An 18723-nucleotide genomic window follows, 5' to 3' on the forward strand; every position below is an offset into this window, starting at 1 on the left:
ATAAAACTATAAGCACGGTAGACAGTTTATACACTCCACTGGGAGTTCACATTATTTTCCCCCAAACACTTAAGGAATGATCATTTGACCAGAACTTTTATTGCTCCCACAACTTTTAGAGCCCTTTCTGATAAAGTTTAATCAGTGAATTAATTTTTTAAATTTATAGTATATACACATGATAAAAATTGAAAGTGGTCACATGGGATAGTAGTAGGGCCCCAAACAGATATCCTACAGGGGGCTGGGACAGTGGATAACTTCATGACAAAGTGCCCAGAATCACACTGTAGTCTTGTTTCCATCCACCCTCCAGGAGCTTGTTGTCCCATCAGGAGGGTCATGTGTGAGAGTAACTGATACTGGCTGCTTTGCCTCCCTAAGGGTGGACGGCAGGGCTGAGGTGGGCCCGCTGTCCCCGCTGAGGCTCTAGTGCAGTACCTCTCCACGAAGACTTTGTTTTCTCTTCCCGTGAGTAGGCTTTTGTTGGGACCATCTAAATGTCTCTGAGATAATCTAATCGTGGCAGTTCTCCAAAGATTCAATGTTTTGATTTCTTTCCTTCTATAATATTCCTGGGCACCTGGTAGAACTTGATGATTGCCTTCGCCAACGGAGGGAAGAATGCCTAGCCCCACAGAAGAACCTTTTAGGACATGGTATTAGGTCCCTATATTTATAAAATGTAAGGGAGGATACTTAAGTGGTTCTTTCTAGAAAAAAATGCTATATACAGCATCAGATAATAACTTTAAGTAGCAGCCTTTCACTAGGAAGTAAACTAATAAATATAAACATATAAACATACCTAAACGAGAAAGGTTGGTAGGTAAATAGCCTTCACAGGTGAGTAGATAGAATGAGTACTATACTTGCCAGGCATCCTGATTATATAAATGCACAGTTTAAACAGTAGCTCAGTCAAAGGGTCTGTCAGAGGTTTGGATAGACCAGAACTGTTTAAGAAGCACAGAGAGCGAGCGATGTGTCAGTGTGGCCCAGGGAGTTCTGGAAGCACTTTGTGAAATAGAGGATGTGTAGCTAATTTTGGTTAATTGGTAAGATTTAGAAAGATGAAATAGAAGGGCATTTCTTTAAGAAAGAACTGAACCAGAAATGTAAGATGTATGTTAAGGGGACAGTGAATAAGCCTGTTTTGCGTGGGATGGGACATATGAAATACTGAGAAATGAAGGGGGACAGTCCAAAAGCCTTCTTACGTATCTGGGTATTTTCCCAGGGATAAGAGACAATGTTAGTCTGTGTTTTCTTCTGTTTATTTTTCTTTTATATCCATTATGATTAAATACTGTGGTTAAAGATATTTTTTCAAAATCTTTACATTAACTCTAAAAGGAAGACATAATAAGATTTTGCATGAAGGAAATTGTATAGCAGTTTCATAAGTATATGCATTCTGCTTTTTAAGATCTATACATATACTAACCAGAATCATAAGTAGAAAAGGTCAGAAGCTATATTAGACATCATTGAAGATTCCATCAAGCGTTTTGCCCGTCAGCAAGGGGAAGGCTGTGGAGTATTTTTCCATGTGTCACAGACACATCAATAGGTCCCTTCATGAGCCTTTTCTAGCAGTTGCTCCTAGGATAGCGAGCACAGGAAGAATGTGGTACTGTATGGAGTCCTGCAGAATGCTGTGTCTGGGATCGAGTTATTTTTTCACCCCCTGAGTGTGGCTTGCCTGACTGTAGAAACCACAGCCAATTTGTTCAAGAAACAAATTGAATTCTTTTGTGTTAATGTATTTTGTTGCAGACCAGATTTACATGAAGCTCAGTTACCTTTGAATTGCTTGCTTAAAAAAAAAGGAAGTGATAATCAAATGTGGTGTGGATGTAGGTGTAGATCATAGCTGAGGAGATTAATGTATGCATTTACCAAATTCACTATCAGCTAAAATTTTGTTGATTTCACATTGGTCAAAGAAAAAGGAATTTACCAGATTGAGTGGTGAATGGAAGCTATTAAAAGTCATGTGGTGGAAATTAATGTATCATCAATCAGATGGGCCCCCCCTTTTTTTAATAAACTGAAACACTGAGAACACTGAAGTTAATGTAATGGACAGGTCTTCAAGGGTGTGGGTTTTGATCTTTGGCCTAACTTTTGAAATCTAGAATTCTTAAACCTCCATTTGACCCAATAATATTTGCTTGGACCTGTGTACTTGGTTAACATATTTAAGAGATGTAGTTGCACTGTAGCAGTGGAAAATAACTCCTTTCCAGAGTGAAATTTTTGAACTGTTTGTTTATTTCTTGATTTAATTTAGAACATGTGTGTTTACTGTTTTATAGGGATTTTTATAAGCCCATTGGACTACTCAGCGTTTTATAATTTAAATTAATCATAGTTGATCATCAGTGAGACTTAAAATCATGTGGCATAATTTTATGTATCATTTCTTGCCATTTGATAAACAAGGCCACCACCATTTCTCCCCCCAAAACCTGGAAACAAGGTGTGTTTTCCTCCCTGTTGCAGATCGGTGGTTGCTGCAGCCTCACTGTGTTCTGCGTGCGTGACAACAGACTAACTCGGATACCTGCTGAGGTGTCACAGGCCACAGAGCTTCATGTCCTGGATGTGGCAGGGAACAGGTAAGCATATTCTGTTTGCTTTGCCTCAGAGAAAGAAACAGATGTTCACATACCTCAGCCTTGACCATGCGGCCTTGCAATCTTGCCTTGCTCCACCTGACAGAATAACATACCAGGGAGCTGAACCACCCAGGTCTCAGGAAGTTTCCAGTGTAGGCGCTGCGGTGACTGAGCCCCGTGGGGCAGAGAAAGCCAGGGACAGCCTGAGCGCAGGGTGCTGCATAGTATAAGCGGACATTTCTGCAGAGGTCCATCCCAGAATAGTAGGACAGTGATGTCAGGAAAGGAGCATTGCCTGAGAACTGAGGGACGTAGGTTTCACCCCACCTTTTGTAAGTCACGTGGCCTCATGGTTTCCTCGTCTAAAAAATGAGCTTGAATGACTGTCAGTCAGGGGTCTTGAGGTACTCTGCTGGTGACTCTGATCCCTCTGGAATTGTAAACAAGGTTGTATTTAGGGATACTTCCCTGGTGAGAGGATCATGTCAGAATTGCCAAGTGATTCATAATCCAAAAAAAGTGGCCAGCCACTAGACAAGTGTTCTCAAGATCGTAGCAGCAACATTTCTCAAGTTCTGGGGTCAGAGGTCATGTTGAACTATTCACCCACCAGTTTCCAGAATATATCTTCTCTTCACCTTCGTAGCATATTGATTTGTCTTATCCATTCTGAACTAATTTCATCACCTTAAATATCACATGCACTTTCTTCCCCCTGAGCCCCCTGAGTCTACAGAGGCTATTCTGTCTAGCTGGGACCCTCTTCTCTCTTTCCCTACTTTTATTTTTCATCACTTACGCTTTTATTTTCTCTAGAAAACATTCCTCTCTCTGAATCTGCATTTTTTAATTACCCCATAATACAGCACTGTTAGTTGTCTGTGTCTTCGTATGTAATCCTCCTAAACCTAAAGTTGGATGTTATGGTTAATGTGCCAGTGTATCATGTCCCTTCACAGCACCTGGTACACAGTAAATACCTGGGAAAATGTTAAAAATGTTAGTTTTGCAGCATGAATAGAAGGCCCCTTTGAAATGCTTTGTGTCACAGGCAGCACTGCCAAGAGTAATTAAAAACTGCTTTTGAGTATTATATAGTTAGATAGGAGACAGAGTGCGGAAGCAGTGGAAGATGATCCAGAGTGTTTGGGGGATTGTATCCTAAGTGTTGATTAGCTGGCCACTTAGGTCAGGCTCACCGGCCATTTTTCATTCTCGCTAATGGATTATAGACAGTGGTGCTAAGTAAACAGCAGCACTCAGCAGGAGCCTGGAGATGAGTTATGGCCTCAAGAGTGCTCACCCTTTTAAAGTTACTGCTTTCAGGATATCTTAATAGATTCATAAGACCACTGACTAGTGACTGAAACCTCTGGATTAATGAGCTGAATGTTGCATTTTTGTTGGACTTAAGCCTAATAATATGCGATTTCAAGCTTGAGAAAGGTGGCTTCCTGACCTCTCACCTCCAGCAGTAGAAACTCAGTGACTCCCACCCTTGGTCCTTGCCTTCCTGATGAGCATGAATTTGCACCACTAATTCTTGAGTGGAAAGATGGCTCTAATGTCTAAAACTGATTTGCTCCAGACTGAAGGTTTCATTCTCCACTTCTCCAAAGAAGGGAAAGTTAAATTTTTATTATGCTTGAGCCAAGGTGGAGAAAAGCCAATTAAAAAGTTGAGTTACATAGGTGTCATCTGAGTCAGTAAATGTGTCATTTAGTCCATGTATATATAGTTTAATGACCAAATTTTAAGCCTATTAATATATTTAATTACTACTTATTTTAAAGTATAGAAACTAATAAAAACACAGGACTACCATGTCAGCTTTTCAGCTTGCAGAAATGTCACTCACACCGTGAGAAATCACACCAAGTGTAAGAGAAGTTTCTGCCCTTCTCTGAGGCATATGAAAATAGCAAATGGCACAAGGAGACTGTGCCTTAGTTTTCAAAAATTGTCTTTGATAAATTTGGTGCAGTAAGTTACAGCAAGGATAACTATAAAATGCCACTTGGAAACAAAGTATCAAACTTCTGGTACGGTAATGGAGGAGGTGTCTCATAGCATCAGCTACTCGCAGATACAGAATATACATTTCTTTATTTCCTAGACTCTTACCCATAGGAGTATCCACCAAATACACGAAATTGGGTGTTTGAGGATCTTCCTTGCAGTGTTAGTATACTCATACTAGAAATAATGGCTGTCAGTGGGGAAATAGTCATCACAACTGTTAGAATGGCTATGATGAAAAAGACAAGAAATAATAAGGAAGTGGAGAAAAGGGCACCCTTATCCATGGTTAGTTGGGAAGGTGGACTTGTGTAGGCCCTGTAAAAAACAGTATAGAGTTTCCTTAAGAACTTAAAATTAGAAGTAGCGTAAGATCCAGCTGTTCACTTCTGAGTATATGAAGCCACATAACGTGAACTGTCCACATTTATTGAAGAAGATCCGAGGGACATTGTACCTAGGTCAAGGAAGCCTCAGTCCCCTTCAAAGTAGGCATCTTGGGACCTCAGACAGTTCTCCAATTGCCATCAGCTGCCCTGTCATATTTTCCTGAATCTCATCGACATTTTGAAATCTCTTCCCTTTCAAAGGTGATTTTAGTTTTGGGAAAAGCCAGAAGTCACAGGGTGTCAAATCTGGGTGCCCCCGAGTTGTCGGTGGCTGAGTCACCTGGGTGATTTGGTGTTCCTCCAATATAGCTCTGCGGGAGACATGATGCATGAGCAGGCACGTTGTGTAAAGCTGTAAATTACCAGTTGCCCATGGCTGAGGCTTTCTGAATCATTTGAATAGTTTCTGCAGAGGAATGTTCAAGTTTAATGCAAAATCTGATGCAGATTAGTTGCTCTGCTTGCTCAGTCATTTTGAATTCCATGACCACACAGTACATGTGTTCACTCAATGGCATCTACCGCCCCCAATGGCTAGTACAGTGAAGTTGTCATTGTTCACACATGTGCATTCCAGTCCACTTTCCTCGGCTGCCAGGCTTCATGGATGTTGCGCAAACCTTTCTTATTATATTAACAGTGATTGGACTTTTTGTGGACAGACCTTATATATCCTAAGGAAATGAAAACACTGTATTAAAGAGATATCTGGACTCATATGTTTGTTGCAGCATTATTTATAATAGCCAAGATATGGCTAAGAATCTATCAGTAGAATATGTGGTGTGTGTGTTTGTGCATGTATGTATAACACATATATGATATATATAATGGAATATTTTTTAGTCATTAGAAAGAAGGAATTCTTGCCATTTATGACAACATGGACGGACCTTGGCATGAAATAAGTCAGATGGAGAAAGACAAATATTGTATGATCTTACTTGCATGTGGTATCTAAAAGAGTTGAACTTACCGAAACAGAGAGTAGAATGTGGTGGCCAGGGCCTGGGGGAGGGGTTGTGAGGGAAACAGAGAGGTGTTGGCCAAAGGATGCACCTCCAAACATGAGATGAATGAGTTCTGGGGACTCGGTGTGCGGCGTGGTGACTACAGCTAGCAGTACTGTATTATGTATTTGCAAGTTGCCAAGACAGTAGATCTTAAGTGTTTTTGCCACACACATGCATGCAAAATGGTGATTATGTGAGGTGATGGGGGAGTTAAGCCTTTTGTGGTAATCATTTCACAATATATAAGTGTATCAAATCATCATGTTATACATCTTACACAGTGCTGTGTGTCAATCATATCTCAGTAAAGCTGGAAAAGTAAAAAATAGTAAAAGACAAAACACAGCAGTGTAGCTCTATTATAAAATACCAAGCAATTAGGAAGCCCACGATATGGAATAACGAGCAAGTGTAATAAGTGTCCTCACTTTTGTTCATGTTTTTAAAAAAACTTATCAATGCAGTTCACCAAAATATCAATAGTAGTTCCACTAGAGGAAAGGTGGAGACTTGGGGTTACAGGGTGCTTTCACTTTAGATATTTTGGTATTGTTTAATTTTTTTTCCACTGATTATTTCCTCCATATATATCTTTAAATATTAAAACTAAATGTTCTAGTAGGAGGTAACAAACACGAAACATTCGATCATAAAAAGTACGCAACCGTCAGGAAACTTAGTGTTACATTGATCAGTAGGCCCTGTTTAGTTCTTAAATAAATCTGACAAGCAGTTGCTATGGTGTTTCAGGGGATGGGAAAGGCACGTCAGGTTGGGTAGGTCATGGCCATAACTGGAAATGAGAGGCTCATGGTTTGCTCATTCGTTGCTTTCATCCTTGTGCCATTGATGTAAATAGTAAGTCCGGGCTTTTCATTTTGGGGTGGGGGGCATGTGGTCCTAAATAGAACACAGAGATGTGTACACATGGAGCCATGGTTTATTGTGTTGATTCTGTAGTGTACAGAAGGTGCCAGAATAAACCACAAATGTATTATTAACTTGTCTGGAAAGCAGGGATGTATAATATCTCTGTTTTCCACTCGTGTCTGGGATGGTTCACCCAAGAGAAACAGAGGAGTGTGTGTGTCTTTTCCCCCAGGCCGCAGACAGTCAGTGAGAGGCTCAGCCCAGCCTGAGTAGGCTGTGTGCAGACTGGGCAGGAGGCAGGGTCTTTTTCTCTTTGGCATCACAGGACGCCTCTGTCCACAGGACACTTGTGAACAGGCTTGTGCATTGTGTGGGCTTGGTCAGCAGCAGCCATATTCAAGCTGGCACTTTGATTCTTTGCAGAAAAACTGGCATTTGGACAAATTAGTCTTACATGGATCTGTTAGTGTAGAGCCCAGTGACCTATTTTAGCTGTTACCATATGATTCTGTCATCCTCAGAGGCTATTTACTATTGATGCTTTCTCTTTGGCTTTTTATTTTACGTGCTTTATTTCTTTTAGATTTCATTTATTTTTAGAGAAGTGGGGAGGGAGATAGGGAGAAAAACATCAATGGGTGGTTGCCTCTTGTGCGTCCCCTGCACTGGGGACCTGGCTTGCAACCCAGGCATGTGCCCTGAGTAGGAATCGAACCAGCAACCCTTTGGTTCGCAGGCTGGTACTCAGTCCACTGAGCCACTGTAGCCAAGGGTTTGCTTTAGCATTTAGCTATGAAGCCAGTTGTTAGTCTGAGAAGGTGCAGTGAACATATTTGAGTATCTTTGTTTTGTGTCAGCTTTCAAATCTCAGTTTTTTCCTTTATGTTCTCATGATTAAGAAGGCTAGAGATGCAGACTGTAGATTTCTTGTCCACCTTGAAACTTTAAACATTCTGGAAGACATTAGCATAACTCCTTTTTAAAAAGAAATAGGGACACACTTCAAAGAAATTATCCTTTTGTTCAGTAAAATGAAAAATAAGTTTAATGTATTTTAAACTTTCATAGTGTATTAGCGTTCTTTTTAAAAATCTTGTCACAGTGCCCAGCAAATACATGTCTCATGTCTTTACCTTCTTGCCTTTGAGCGTATGTATAAACAGCCTTTGGACGGAAGGAGAGATAATGGGTTGTGTAAGCATGAGCAGCTTGCCGGCAGCTCAGAGCAAGGGGAAGTGGAGCAGGAGCAGGGACTCTGTTGTGCCTTCGCATCCCCAGGGCATCCTTGTCACAGTCCAAGCATGTATTTCCTGCGCTGGGTGGATTCTAGGATTTTAAAAATACATGTTTCTCACCCAATTTGGTGCTCATTGGTGAATGCTGTGATGTGTAATACACAGAGACTTTTCAAGGGTGCTTTAACATAAGCAGTTCTCATGGGTGCATCAACTTCAAACCTAAGTCCCACGCGAGATACAGTTCCACTGTACCTTCCACCCAGTATACACGTGTGGGATGGGTCAGCCTTCACTGGACTCATTGTTAAAGAAAAAAAGTGTTTTCTCATCTTTATAATTTCTTACATTGGAAATCCTTTGAAAAATGTATTGTTCGTATGAAAAGTTTATCGATAGTGCATTTGTTATTCTCTATACACTCTTTGAGAATTTTTTACTTCATTTATTAAGGTAGCTTAACCAGTTTGCACTTACAGTTTCTTTAGATTAGTTTTAAAATATTGGAGTATAATTTCTCTTCATATTTCTATAAGAGTTATAGTTTATTTCCCATAACTTAATTGAAACTGGTATACAAGCAGACCCTGGAGATAATTGTGGGCTCAGTTCCAGACCATCTCCATACAATGAATATTGCAGTGAAGCAAGTTGTAATTTTTTGTCTGTCTTCATTTTATAAAAGATGCAACCTCTGTGAAGCACACTAAAGCAAAATGCAGTAAAACGGGTGTGCTTTCATATGTCTAATAATGCAATATTAATCCGTTGGTAGATGCACTTATACAGGTCACTATCCCTCATATGTTAGCTGGAGGTGGGTGTACAGTTTTATCAAAGAAGGAGCCTCAGGAACAGTGCTGTCCTATCATTCTTTATGGGATTCATGGGCTAGAGTTTTGTTTTTTTTTTTTAAGAAAATATGCCTCTATAGTAGTTAACAGAATGTGAATAGCTTATTATTATCAAGCTTATGAAGTCACTTCTAAGACTCATTCATAATGTAATACATGGAGCCATCCTTAGAGTGAAAATACTTTATCAAATATATCCTTGTTTGGTTGTTTTCAAAGAGAATTAGTAAATTTGCATAAAACATTAGTTTTTCACTAAAGGAGCGTTTTCCCCCTTTGCACTGTTAGCATTTGGGGCCACATAAATCTTTGGTTCGGGGGCTGTCCTGTCCATTGTAGGATGTTTTACAATATTCCCTGGCCTCTACCTGCTGGAGGCCATAGCACCCCCCCCCCCCCACCCACACACATACACACACATCCCTGAGTGTCTACAGAAATTGCCATATGTCCCCTCAGGGCTGAATCCCTCCTGGGTGAGGACCACTGCATGAAGATAATCTTTGGCAAGTGCCAAACACATGGTTTCTGGCGGTGGTCTTCCCTGAATAGATCTAACTGGGTGTAGCCAAGCTGTGAAATATTTGTGAAAACATATGGATAAATATGGAACTAGTCTTTAGGTGTCCCATTACAACTTTTAAAGTGCTTTATATATGCTATTACATTTGAAACTGAAACAGTCTGATGTGGATATTAATTATCACCCAGGAGTCTGAGAAGTGGGAACTTCTGGAAACTGAAAGATAAAGGTTTAAGATGGAATACCTGAACTAATCTCCCTAGAGAAAGTAAATGGAGTCCATGAAAAAAAATGTTTAGCCTTTATTTTAAATGCAACTTAAATTCTTCAGCACCCCACACAGCTCCTTTGTCTTCTCCTGCTTTGCCAGGTGCCACTGGGAACAGGTAATCCACGGGCTCTGTCGGCCCAGTTGGTGACCGGGTTGCCCTTGACTGCGTGAGAGCTGTGGTCTCACAGTTACACCAACTTTGTTTTTCTCTTTAAATTGAAACCTCCTAGCATAGGACTGAAAAATGTGTTCTGTAAGTTCCTCATTTTTGCCCTGTGGCCTAGGGGTGCTGATGAGAAGGGGGAGCACAGTCACTTAATGAAGGGTCCACCTGCAAAGAGTAAATCAGTATCTTATGACAAATATAACATCTTTTAAAATATTGAACCTAATCCCAGGAGGTTGTTTTTCATTGTTTTCTGTTGTTATTGACAGAAATTGATTTGATTACAACATTTGAGGTCCTGATGTCTTCTTTTGTTTTAAATTAGGTTGTTGCATCTGCCCTTGTCTCTGACGGCCTTGAAGTTGAAGGCTCTGTGGTTGTCTGACAACCAGTCCCAGCCTCTGCTCACGTTCCAGACAGACACAGACCTCACCACGGGAGAGAAGGTGTTAACCTGTGTCTTACTTCCTCAGGTGCCTCCTGAGCAGACTTGCCAAGGTGAATTCACGGACCCTATTCACTTGGCCACAAGAATTATTAAGAGTTGTTCTCTTTCTCTAAGACCTCTCACTCTCACATGTGTCTGTATTTTGTCCGGTTCAGCCAGTCCATGTGCGGTCACTCTGTCTCCTCTGGGAAGGTTCCTCTGCAATTTTATGGAAAAAGTACCCCTTGCACCTGCTTAGCATGTCTGAAACTCCTTAAACACCCTTGAGGTTTTGTATGATAGCTAAGGGTGAAAATATAAGTACTCCTTAAAAAGGTGCCCATCACTGAAAACCCACACTGGTGGTTGGAGGGTTAGTATAGAACACTGCTGGCAATGTGTTTTTAGGCCAGTGAGTTGTTCTGAGTCATTTTATCTTTGAGTTGTAAATTACGTGTAGTTTTTAAAAATATGCCCACTAACATCAAACTGATATTGTAAATCCTTTGCTGAGAGCTGATTTTGATGGATGAGAAGTAGGGTACTTTGGGAGAACGGGCGTCACCTAAATGGAAAGCCCTCAAAGCCACCTTGCCCATCTCACCCTCGAACCCCGAGAGAAACTCACTAGAGTGTGTTCCTCAGGCAAGTTCTGGTCTCCGACACGTGCAGCCTCCTGACTCTCGTGAGAAAGTTGTTGAAGTTAGAAAAGAAGCATGAAACAGGACTCTGAATTATTATGACATTCTGTAGTGAAATAGTAAACATTAATTTACCAGGCATTTTATATGATCTCAAGTAGAATTATGCATCAGTGTAAAGAAAGGGCAACTCTGTCCCAGGCCTTTTTGTGTTTAATTTTTCAAATTACTACTTAGTGGTTGTCATGAGCCCGAGTGCCTGCTGACATGGTCTTTGTCATGACAGAGAACCTGCCTCGCTGCGGGGCCCTGGAGAGCTTGGTGAACGATGTCTCCGATGAGGCCTGGAATGAACGTGCCGTGAACAGAGTCAGTGCCATCCGATTTCTAGAAGATGACAAAGACGAGGACGACAATGAAACGGTTTGTAAATGGACATTCTGGGCCTTCGTGGAAGTTCAGAATGTAAAAGGCTCCCAAGATGAAGAATGGCACCTACTGAGGGTTCCTTGTGTTTTCAGCTAGTCTGACTGCTGTTTTGCCTTTAGCATTTTAGAATTTTTTAGAAGTCAAAACAAGGTACTTCTAGGTATGGATTTACCAAATGTGTTTAAGGCAGATGGAACTTTTGTTGGTTTTTTTTGTTTGATTGATTAGTTTATGGTGCTTCCTTTTCTTTATTTGTTATAGTTGCCCCTCCTGCCCCACTGTTTTCTTAAAATTGATTTTTCTTTGTTGTTGTTCCCAGTGAATTAAGTATCTTCCCACCTTCCCCCCATTTATAAAACTAGATCGTGTCGACTCCATTCATGTTTCGTGATGTTCCGTAGCTTTTCTCTCTTACCCATGTTACGCCTCTGCTCTTCAGCTTTGTGCAGAATGCTTGTGATCTCAGTCGGACTACTAAACGAGTCTTCATTCAGAAACCAGGGATAGATTTGAAAGTACCTCTCAGCCTTTTATCCATGCTTCAAAGTGTTTATCAGCCACCCAGCATGTCCAGGAGTCAGTGACAACTCTTGAAATGTTCCTACAAGTTGACTTTGGCTTCTTAAATTCCTTCCTAATTGAGATTTTCGTAAGCAGAGTTTTGAGGGAATTCTTGCAAGCCCTCAAAACAAAGGCTGGATTTTAAATTATTATCTCTTAGTCTCTGTTATTTCAGCTGTCACCAAATAGGATTTTATCTACTTAAAATTTTGCTCCTACCCTATTACTTCCCTTCTAGCTCTGTGGTCTCTATTAGAAGAATGTGGTCTCTATTAGTAGGTCACATAAATAGCACACACAGCAGCAAAATAAGAAAAGAAGTCCCTTTCTCTTGCTTCCCTTTTTCTTTAATTCCCATGCCTCAAGGGTTGAAGGAAGTCAGAGAGCCAGTCTGGGAAATAGAGCTTATTGTGATTTTTAACTTAGAATTTTTTAACCATTTTTTCCCCCTTCACACCACAGTTACATCTTATATGTTATTTTTTTCTCATGGGCCATAGAATTTTATTGTTACCATGCAGTAATGTCATATTTTAAAAAGTACTCATTTATTCTGAAAGTAATCCTGTGTCTTGACTAGGTAAGTTATAGTTGACACTTTCATCTCCCATTAACTACTAGTAAGCAATTCGGAAATGCTCATAGCTCCAAAGAAAGCTTTCCCGCCTCCTCCAACTTATTGTCTGTGGGGAGCTAAGGTTCATGTTCGAATGCTGCCACCTGGAAGCTGCATGTTTGAGAGTAATGGAGTCAAAGCAGAACACTCACTCCACTGTTTGTTTGTAGAGAACACTTCTGAGGCGAGCCACTCCACACCCAGGGGAACTGAAGAACATGAAAAAGACAGTGGAGAATTTACGGAATGACATGAATGCTGCTAAAGGGCTGGATTCGAACAAAAATGAGGTCAACCATGCCCTTGACCGAGTGACCACTTCTGTGTAGGATTTCACCTCCTGGTCTTACCTCGCGTGTCTTCCCCTGCTGTGGAGATGTTCCCGTCTGCGAGGAGCCTCCTGCGGTCCTTCGTCCTCACCAGAACCCCGCGCACCGTCTCCCCACCTCGTGTGTTGGGACACTGCTCTCTGCAAGGAAGTGCCTTACTCTGCCCCGTCAACCAGTGGTCTCCCAGTGTGATTTTTTTCTTTTCCTAAACTTCAGTTGTTTGTACTAAGTAGAATACACTACTGTAAACATCTGCCTTCGTTTCTGTCTTATGTTGGGGTAAGGGAGAGCAAGAAGGGGAATTTTTATCCTCCTCCCTCCACAAAGTGCTGGGACATTTTGAACCCAAGTTCTCTTGGACCTACTGATGAGAGATAGTTTTATGTATGGGGAAAAATCGATACTTTTTTAAACCTTTTTGGCAGCTCAGATGGTGTAAATTTTAAAATTTTGTATAGGTATTTCATAACAAAAATATGTATTTCTTTTTTGTTTTATCTTGGAAACGGTACATATTTTAGTATTTGTGCAGGAAAAAAATCCTGAAGTGTTTGTTTTTATTTGTACCATACACTGTGCCTTACTGCATCCTGTGTTGTGTCAGACCAGCGTGCACAGCGGCGTCCGCAAGCGGGGAGGTGGGACTAGGAATGGGGCCCTTTTTAAAGCAGCATTGGATTTGAATTACTGATCTACCCGGCAAATTTGTTCTTAACCAAAAAGAAGAGTTACCACTGATTTGTAAATTGTATTGGATAATTTTCTAGAAGATAAACCAAAGGATTAGGCCACCATATTTCATTTCTTTCATAAGAGGGTCTCTCATAATGAGTGCAGTGTCTGGTCGTTCCTACTCAGAAGGTGTGTGCCATTCATAAAATAAAATAGAACAGAAAAGCACAAAAAGAGAAAACTGGTTTTGAAATTCAGTGGATAAATAAACTATGTACTGCAAAAGTATGATTTTTACTGAAGAAAGCTTTAGAAGTTTTATATTGAGATATAAAACCACAATAAAGGAAAATAACCTACGATATGTTAGAAATATTGCTATCTCTATAAGTGCAATTTAATTTGTAAATAGAGTTTAAATCAAAGTGTACAAAGTACTGCTTCAAGCTTTAATTTTAATTCTGCTAATTTAAGGAGTATGGGGTATATATCAGTGTGTTTCCATTGAATTTTTTTTGATATGATGTGATAAAAGAGGAATGAAAAATGTCAGTCACTATGTGGTATCTAGGAAAATCATGTTGTTTTTTTGTTTTCTCTCCATGAAATAAAGTCACCCTGTACATTAGCCTTAGAGCTTTTTAAAATTAATTATCACCGTGCATATTCCAGTGAGAGCAGGTGGCCGAGATTTTTGACAGTGCGCTCCCTCCCATGAAATACCTACATCCCTGCTTGCTTTTGAGCTCACTGCTGTGGGACCCACACCCCCTGGTCCTTCTCCCGCACAGGACAGGACCTAGGGGCCTTCAGCTCTGGCTCGAAACTGTGGGTTGCTGCATCCGGCCTACTGGAGTCCTCAGAAACCTGCTTTCAGTCAACCAGATTCAGTGCTGTCTTTTGATGTGATGCATCTACTTACTGAATTCACTTTACTTCTTAGGTTGTTTGTATACATGGGTATATTTTTAATCTATTTATTGTGTTGAAAGTACATGGCACATTAGTGGATTTTGATTTCTCAGTTTTATAACTTGCTCCCTAACCTGAGTACCCATTTTCCTTTCTCCATTTTAAGATTTTGGCTGAGTTGGTTTTGTTCTGTGAAGGTGATGCCACTGCTCCTGGGCTGATAGATAAAAACCGCGGTTTTATTTGGGGAGAGCCATCTTGATCCTGAAGAACAAATGGAACTTCCATAATGTTTCTTTTTTGTTTCTTTTCATATAAATCCCACACTTTACTACTCAGTTTATCGTGGTTTTAGTGGATTAGAGGTGCACAGAATAGTGTGTGTTTAAATTTTTCCAGAAACTTCTATGTGCCTAATTACTTGTTTCCTTTGGCCTGTCCTGTTTTTCACCTTCACCTGGGTTATTTTGTTTTGCTTTCAGTTTTTGAGATTCAGTCTCCCCGCCCCATCCTTGAGAGGGAAAAGTTATGGTTTCACTGTTTGTTCAGGGTGGCCCTGCAGTGTTCCTTACCCTCAGGGTGCTGAGGCCGGCTTTCAGCTTCACCATGGAAACGGCACCAACCTGTCAGACCCAGCCCGAGCACAGGCCAGCTTTTTCCAAGAAGCCCTACCTCTCTGGGTGTTACGAGGAAAACTTAATGACTTGAAAGGTTACCTTCCCCTTGTGTAGCGAGTGCCTGGCCCCGCCCCCATTGTGTGATGCAGCAGGTCCGCCCCACACCCCCTCGGGCCCTCCACGTAGGAAAGGGAGGGCTGATGCACTGTTTGTTGGTCTTATGGGCGTGACAGGTAAAAGGAAAATTAGTAAGACCTGTTTACCCACTTTTTTCATAGCTCCATATATTTCCTATTCTTAGGAATTTACAAGCAGATAAAATTGTCAGAATTTAGAGGGGGTGAAATAATGAAAGTCATTGATGATGGAAAGAGGGACAGGTCAGAAAGCTGGAACTAGTGTTTGCCTGGATGTTTTGCTATTTTTCTGGAAAGGCAGGAGGAATGGCCGCAGGCCAGCCCCATCTGTGTCTCTGAGAGCTCTCTGGTCGGACATCCCAGGGGAGGGAGCGCAGGTGGAGTCTCTCGCAGGGGCTGTTCAGAGCAGTCCTGCCCTCATGTGAAATCGACCCCACCCCAGGGGACATGCTTAGTGGATGGGGTGGAGGCTGGGAAAGTTCCGTCTCTGTCAGGAAGTCACTCTGAACAGCCCCTGGTGACCTTGTGAGGATGACCGCCGCCCCTGTCCCAGCCGCGCTGGTTGGTGTGTGGTGAGGCTGCAGGAACACTGCCTGAGGGGCACACTGGGGCGGCAGATGGACACGACACAATGGGAATACTGCAACTTGGTGACATCCCTAGAGCTGAAGTCTCCCTGCAGCAACTGGTGTTGACTTACCTGACTTTCCAAAGAGCCAATTAGAACATTTTTAAGAACCCAAAGTTTTGTTATGAATAATCAAAAAATATGCAAGTCAAGTTAGTGTATAATTGACTGCATCCCTGTCATCCAGCTTGAACAATTACCAAAACAAGACCAGTATGAAGCCACTTTAGAGGAACCAAATTAAATTTTAAAACACATTCATAAGAACACTGCACAATGAAATAATTTTTAAAAACAGGAAAAGCAGAGAGCAAGCACGCCCTTTAAAGTAGCACTCAGGGTTAAAATTGATGAGTCAGCAGCCCCCCCATTGGAGCCCTGTGGACACAGATTTAAAGCCCATCCCTGCTCTGTGGCTTTGGATAGGCCACAGCCTCACTGGCCTCAGGCCCTTTATCTCCGACCTTGCAGGCGCAGAGTGAGGATTAATTGGGATGCCTTAAACCAGGTCTCCTGAGGTGGGTGGTGGGCGTGACTGCAGGCCTGGGTGTTATCACGGTCCTGTTAGTAGAAGCTCTGCAGTTCCTGCCTGAGAGCCAGCAGTGTTTGATCCTAGGGTGGTGTCCAGCAGGAATGAAGACACGCTGGCTCGCAGGCAGATATCTGAAAACTTTCTCACCTGTGCCACTAGTATACACCTCTGAGTTATGCAGTGGGTGTGGGTATTTTAATTTGTGAGGTCTGCTCACTTAGCGGTAAGGTTAGCAATGGTCTCACAAGAACCCTCTTACTGTAACTGGACTTACTAGCCAGCTGTCCCTCAAGGTAAAGCTAGTTTCTACAAAGAAACTATTGAACTCTTCACTGACAGAAGGACCTCATGATTTCCACACACCATCCCCCTCTTTGCCACACCCTCAGTTTTTGAGGATTTGGGCTATTGCACTCATTTACTGTCTTATCTCTATTTCACCTTTGATTTTTGTAACTCCCTTTTCCTCCTCCTGCTGTGTTCTGTCTCCTCTCAAGGGGAGACCTCTGAGGCTTTTATGTATCAGCCAGAGGCAAGTATGGTTAAGAAACGGGTCACTCACGGAGAAGAACCTACTGGGTAAAATAAATAAACGCAGCCCAACTTGGGGAGTGTAGAGGACACACCCATCTTCCTACCTTTTTTTCTTTTTTAAAGGCTGACAGCTGGCGGGAAAGGGAAACCAACCAGAAGAACCTGATCTGGTTGCTTTTGTTCAGCAGCCTGTGGAGTTTTGCACCTCACAATTGGCCAGAAGGACATTGTAATTTTATGCTGTGAGAGTGGGCAGTCCCTGGGCCAAGACAAGCTGGATCTAGATTTTTCACCTAGGGCCCTTGTTCTGATGGGGCAAGAATTAGATTGCGTTGATCCTCCAAGGTCACTGTGTGAGGCACCAGCATTTAATTTCTAAACAATTACAGTTGACCCTTGAACAGTGGGGGTTAGGGGCCCCGATCCATGTGCAGCGGATAGGTCGCCTAACTTTTGACTATAGCCGGCTCTTTGCATCTGCGGATTCAACCAACCAGGATCTGAAATTGTATGTAGTTTGGATCTGTGGCTGGGAGTGCAAAAGCACTGATTTTGGTCCCAGTTAGTTGAGTCTGTGGTTACAAAACCCACAGGTAACCCATAAGTAACCTGTGAATACAGAGGGGAAGGGCTGATGGTATTTATTGAATAATAATGTTCTCATGGCAGTCCTACCTGATTCACGTTCGAGGGTCAGCTGGAATGAGCTGCCCCTTGGAATAGTGAAACAGTAGTTGTAATGGCTGCTGTTTCTGAGTCCCTACTATGTGCCACACACTGAGCTAGCTGAACACAGTCTCAATTTCCTGGAACAACCCCATGAGGTAGGTGCTTGCATTTGATCTTTGCAAAGGAGAGAATTAAGAAACAATTAGTTTTAATAACTTTTCCAAGCACAAACAGTAAAATGACAAAGTTGGAGTTCAAATTTACATCTCTCTTAACTGAGTCCGTGATCTCCGTTGCTCGTCATACGCCTTACCCCTCCCTCTGCTAAAATATTGTGAACCTGTAATTACATTGAGTTGTATGTATCAGGGTGGTGATGGTTCTGTTTTAATTCTGTGCAATTATTGAGACTTAGGTTACGAACAAAGGCTGGCACGGAACTCGGTGAAACTTCACCCCTGTATATGCAGACTTGGGCCTTCCTGTGTGTCCATCTGTGGTCGAGAATGCTATGACTCTGCCCACCCCAGCCCTTCCACTGACCCCCTCCCCCTGCCCACCCCATACCATGTCATGTCCTGTGGGAAGTGTGTGAAAATGTTCATGGGGCCTGTGTTGCACCATCTCAAACTGTGTTCAGATCTCAAGAAACTTGGGAGATAAAATATACAGTTATTGGTGAACAGAAAAAAAAAACACCACGATGTTTTTTTTAACATTGACTGAAATGGCAGTTTGGTAACTGGCTCTCAGAGAGCTGTAACTTGTTCCAGGAATTGGCAGTTAGCTCTAGCATGAGCTAATTAGTTAGGAATGGTTTTTATCCTCTCTACCTTTAATAGCCTGCCCTCTGAGAGAAGACAGATAGTGAACACTTGGAAATCAATACTGCTGCGACATGACCTTAATGCCGTTTGGGGAAAGTGAGAAAGGTGACTTGTGGTGTACTGTTTAAGAGTCTCCTTTCCAGAAGCATTCTGAGGAAAGATGTGACAAATGATGGTGGCTCCTATTCAGGAACTACCATTGAATCGAAGAAAGGGAAAACAAAGAAT

At 41.8% G+C, this 18723-nt stretch overlaps 1 protein-coding gene across 1 annotated transcript in view; it reads left to right on the forward strand.

The window, feature by feature from the left end:
* The window catches only part of LRRC1 (leucine rich repeat containing 1), a 140455-nt gene extending 126188 nt beyond the window's left edge, over window positions 1-14267 (forward strand). The window contains exons 12-15 of the mRNA XM_036024245.1: window positions 2509-2624; window positions 10290-10462; window positions 11319-11455; window positions 12809-14267. Coding sequence (XP_035880138.1) covers window positions 2509-2624; window positions 10290-10462; window positions 11319-11455; window positions 12809-12967 — 585 coding nt within the window. The 3' untranslated portion in view covers window positions 12968-14267. The remainder of the gene's footprint in view (window positions 1-2508; window positions 2625-10289; window positions 10463-11318; window positions 11456-12808) is intronic.
* Window positions 14268-18723: the final 4456 nt, after the last annotated feature.

The sequence above is a fragment of the Phyllostomus discolor genome, chromosome 4 (assembly GCF_004126475.2).
Source record: "Phyllostomus discolor isolate MPI-MPIP mPhyDis1 chromosome 4, mPhyDis1.pri.v3, whole genome shotgun sequence".
NCBI lineage: Eukaryota > Metazoa > Chordata > Mammalia > Chiroptera > Phyllostomidae > Phyllostomus > Phyllostomus discolor.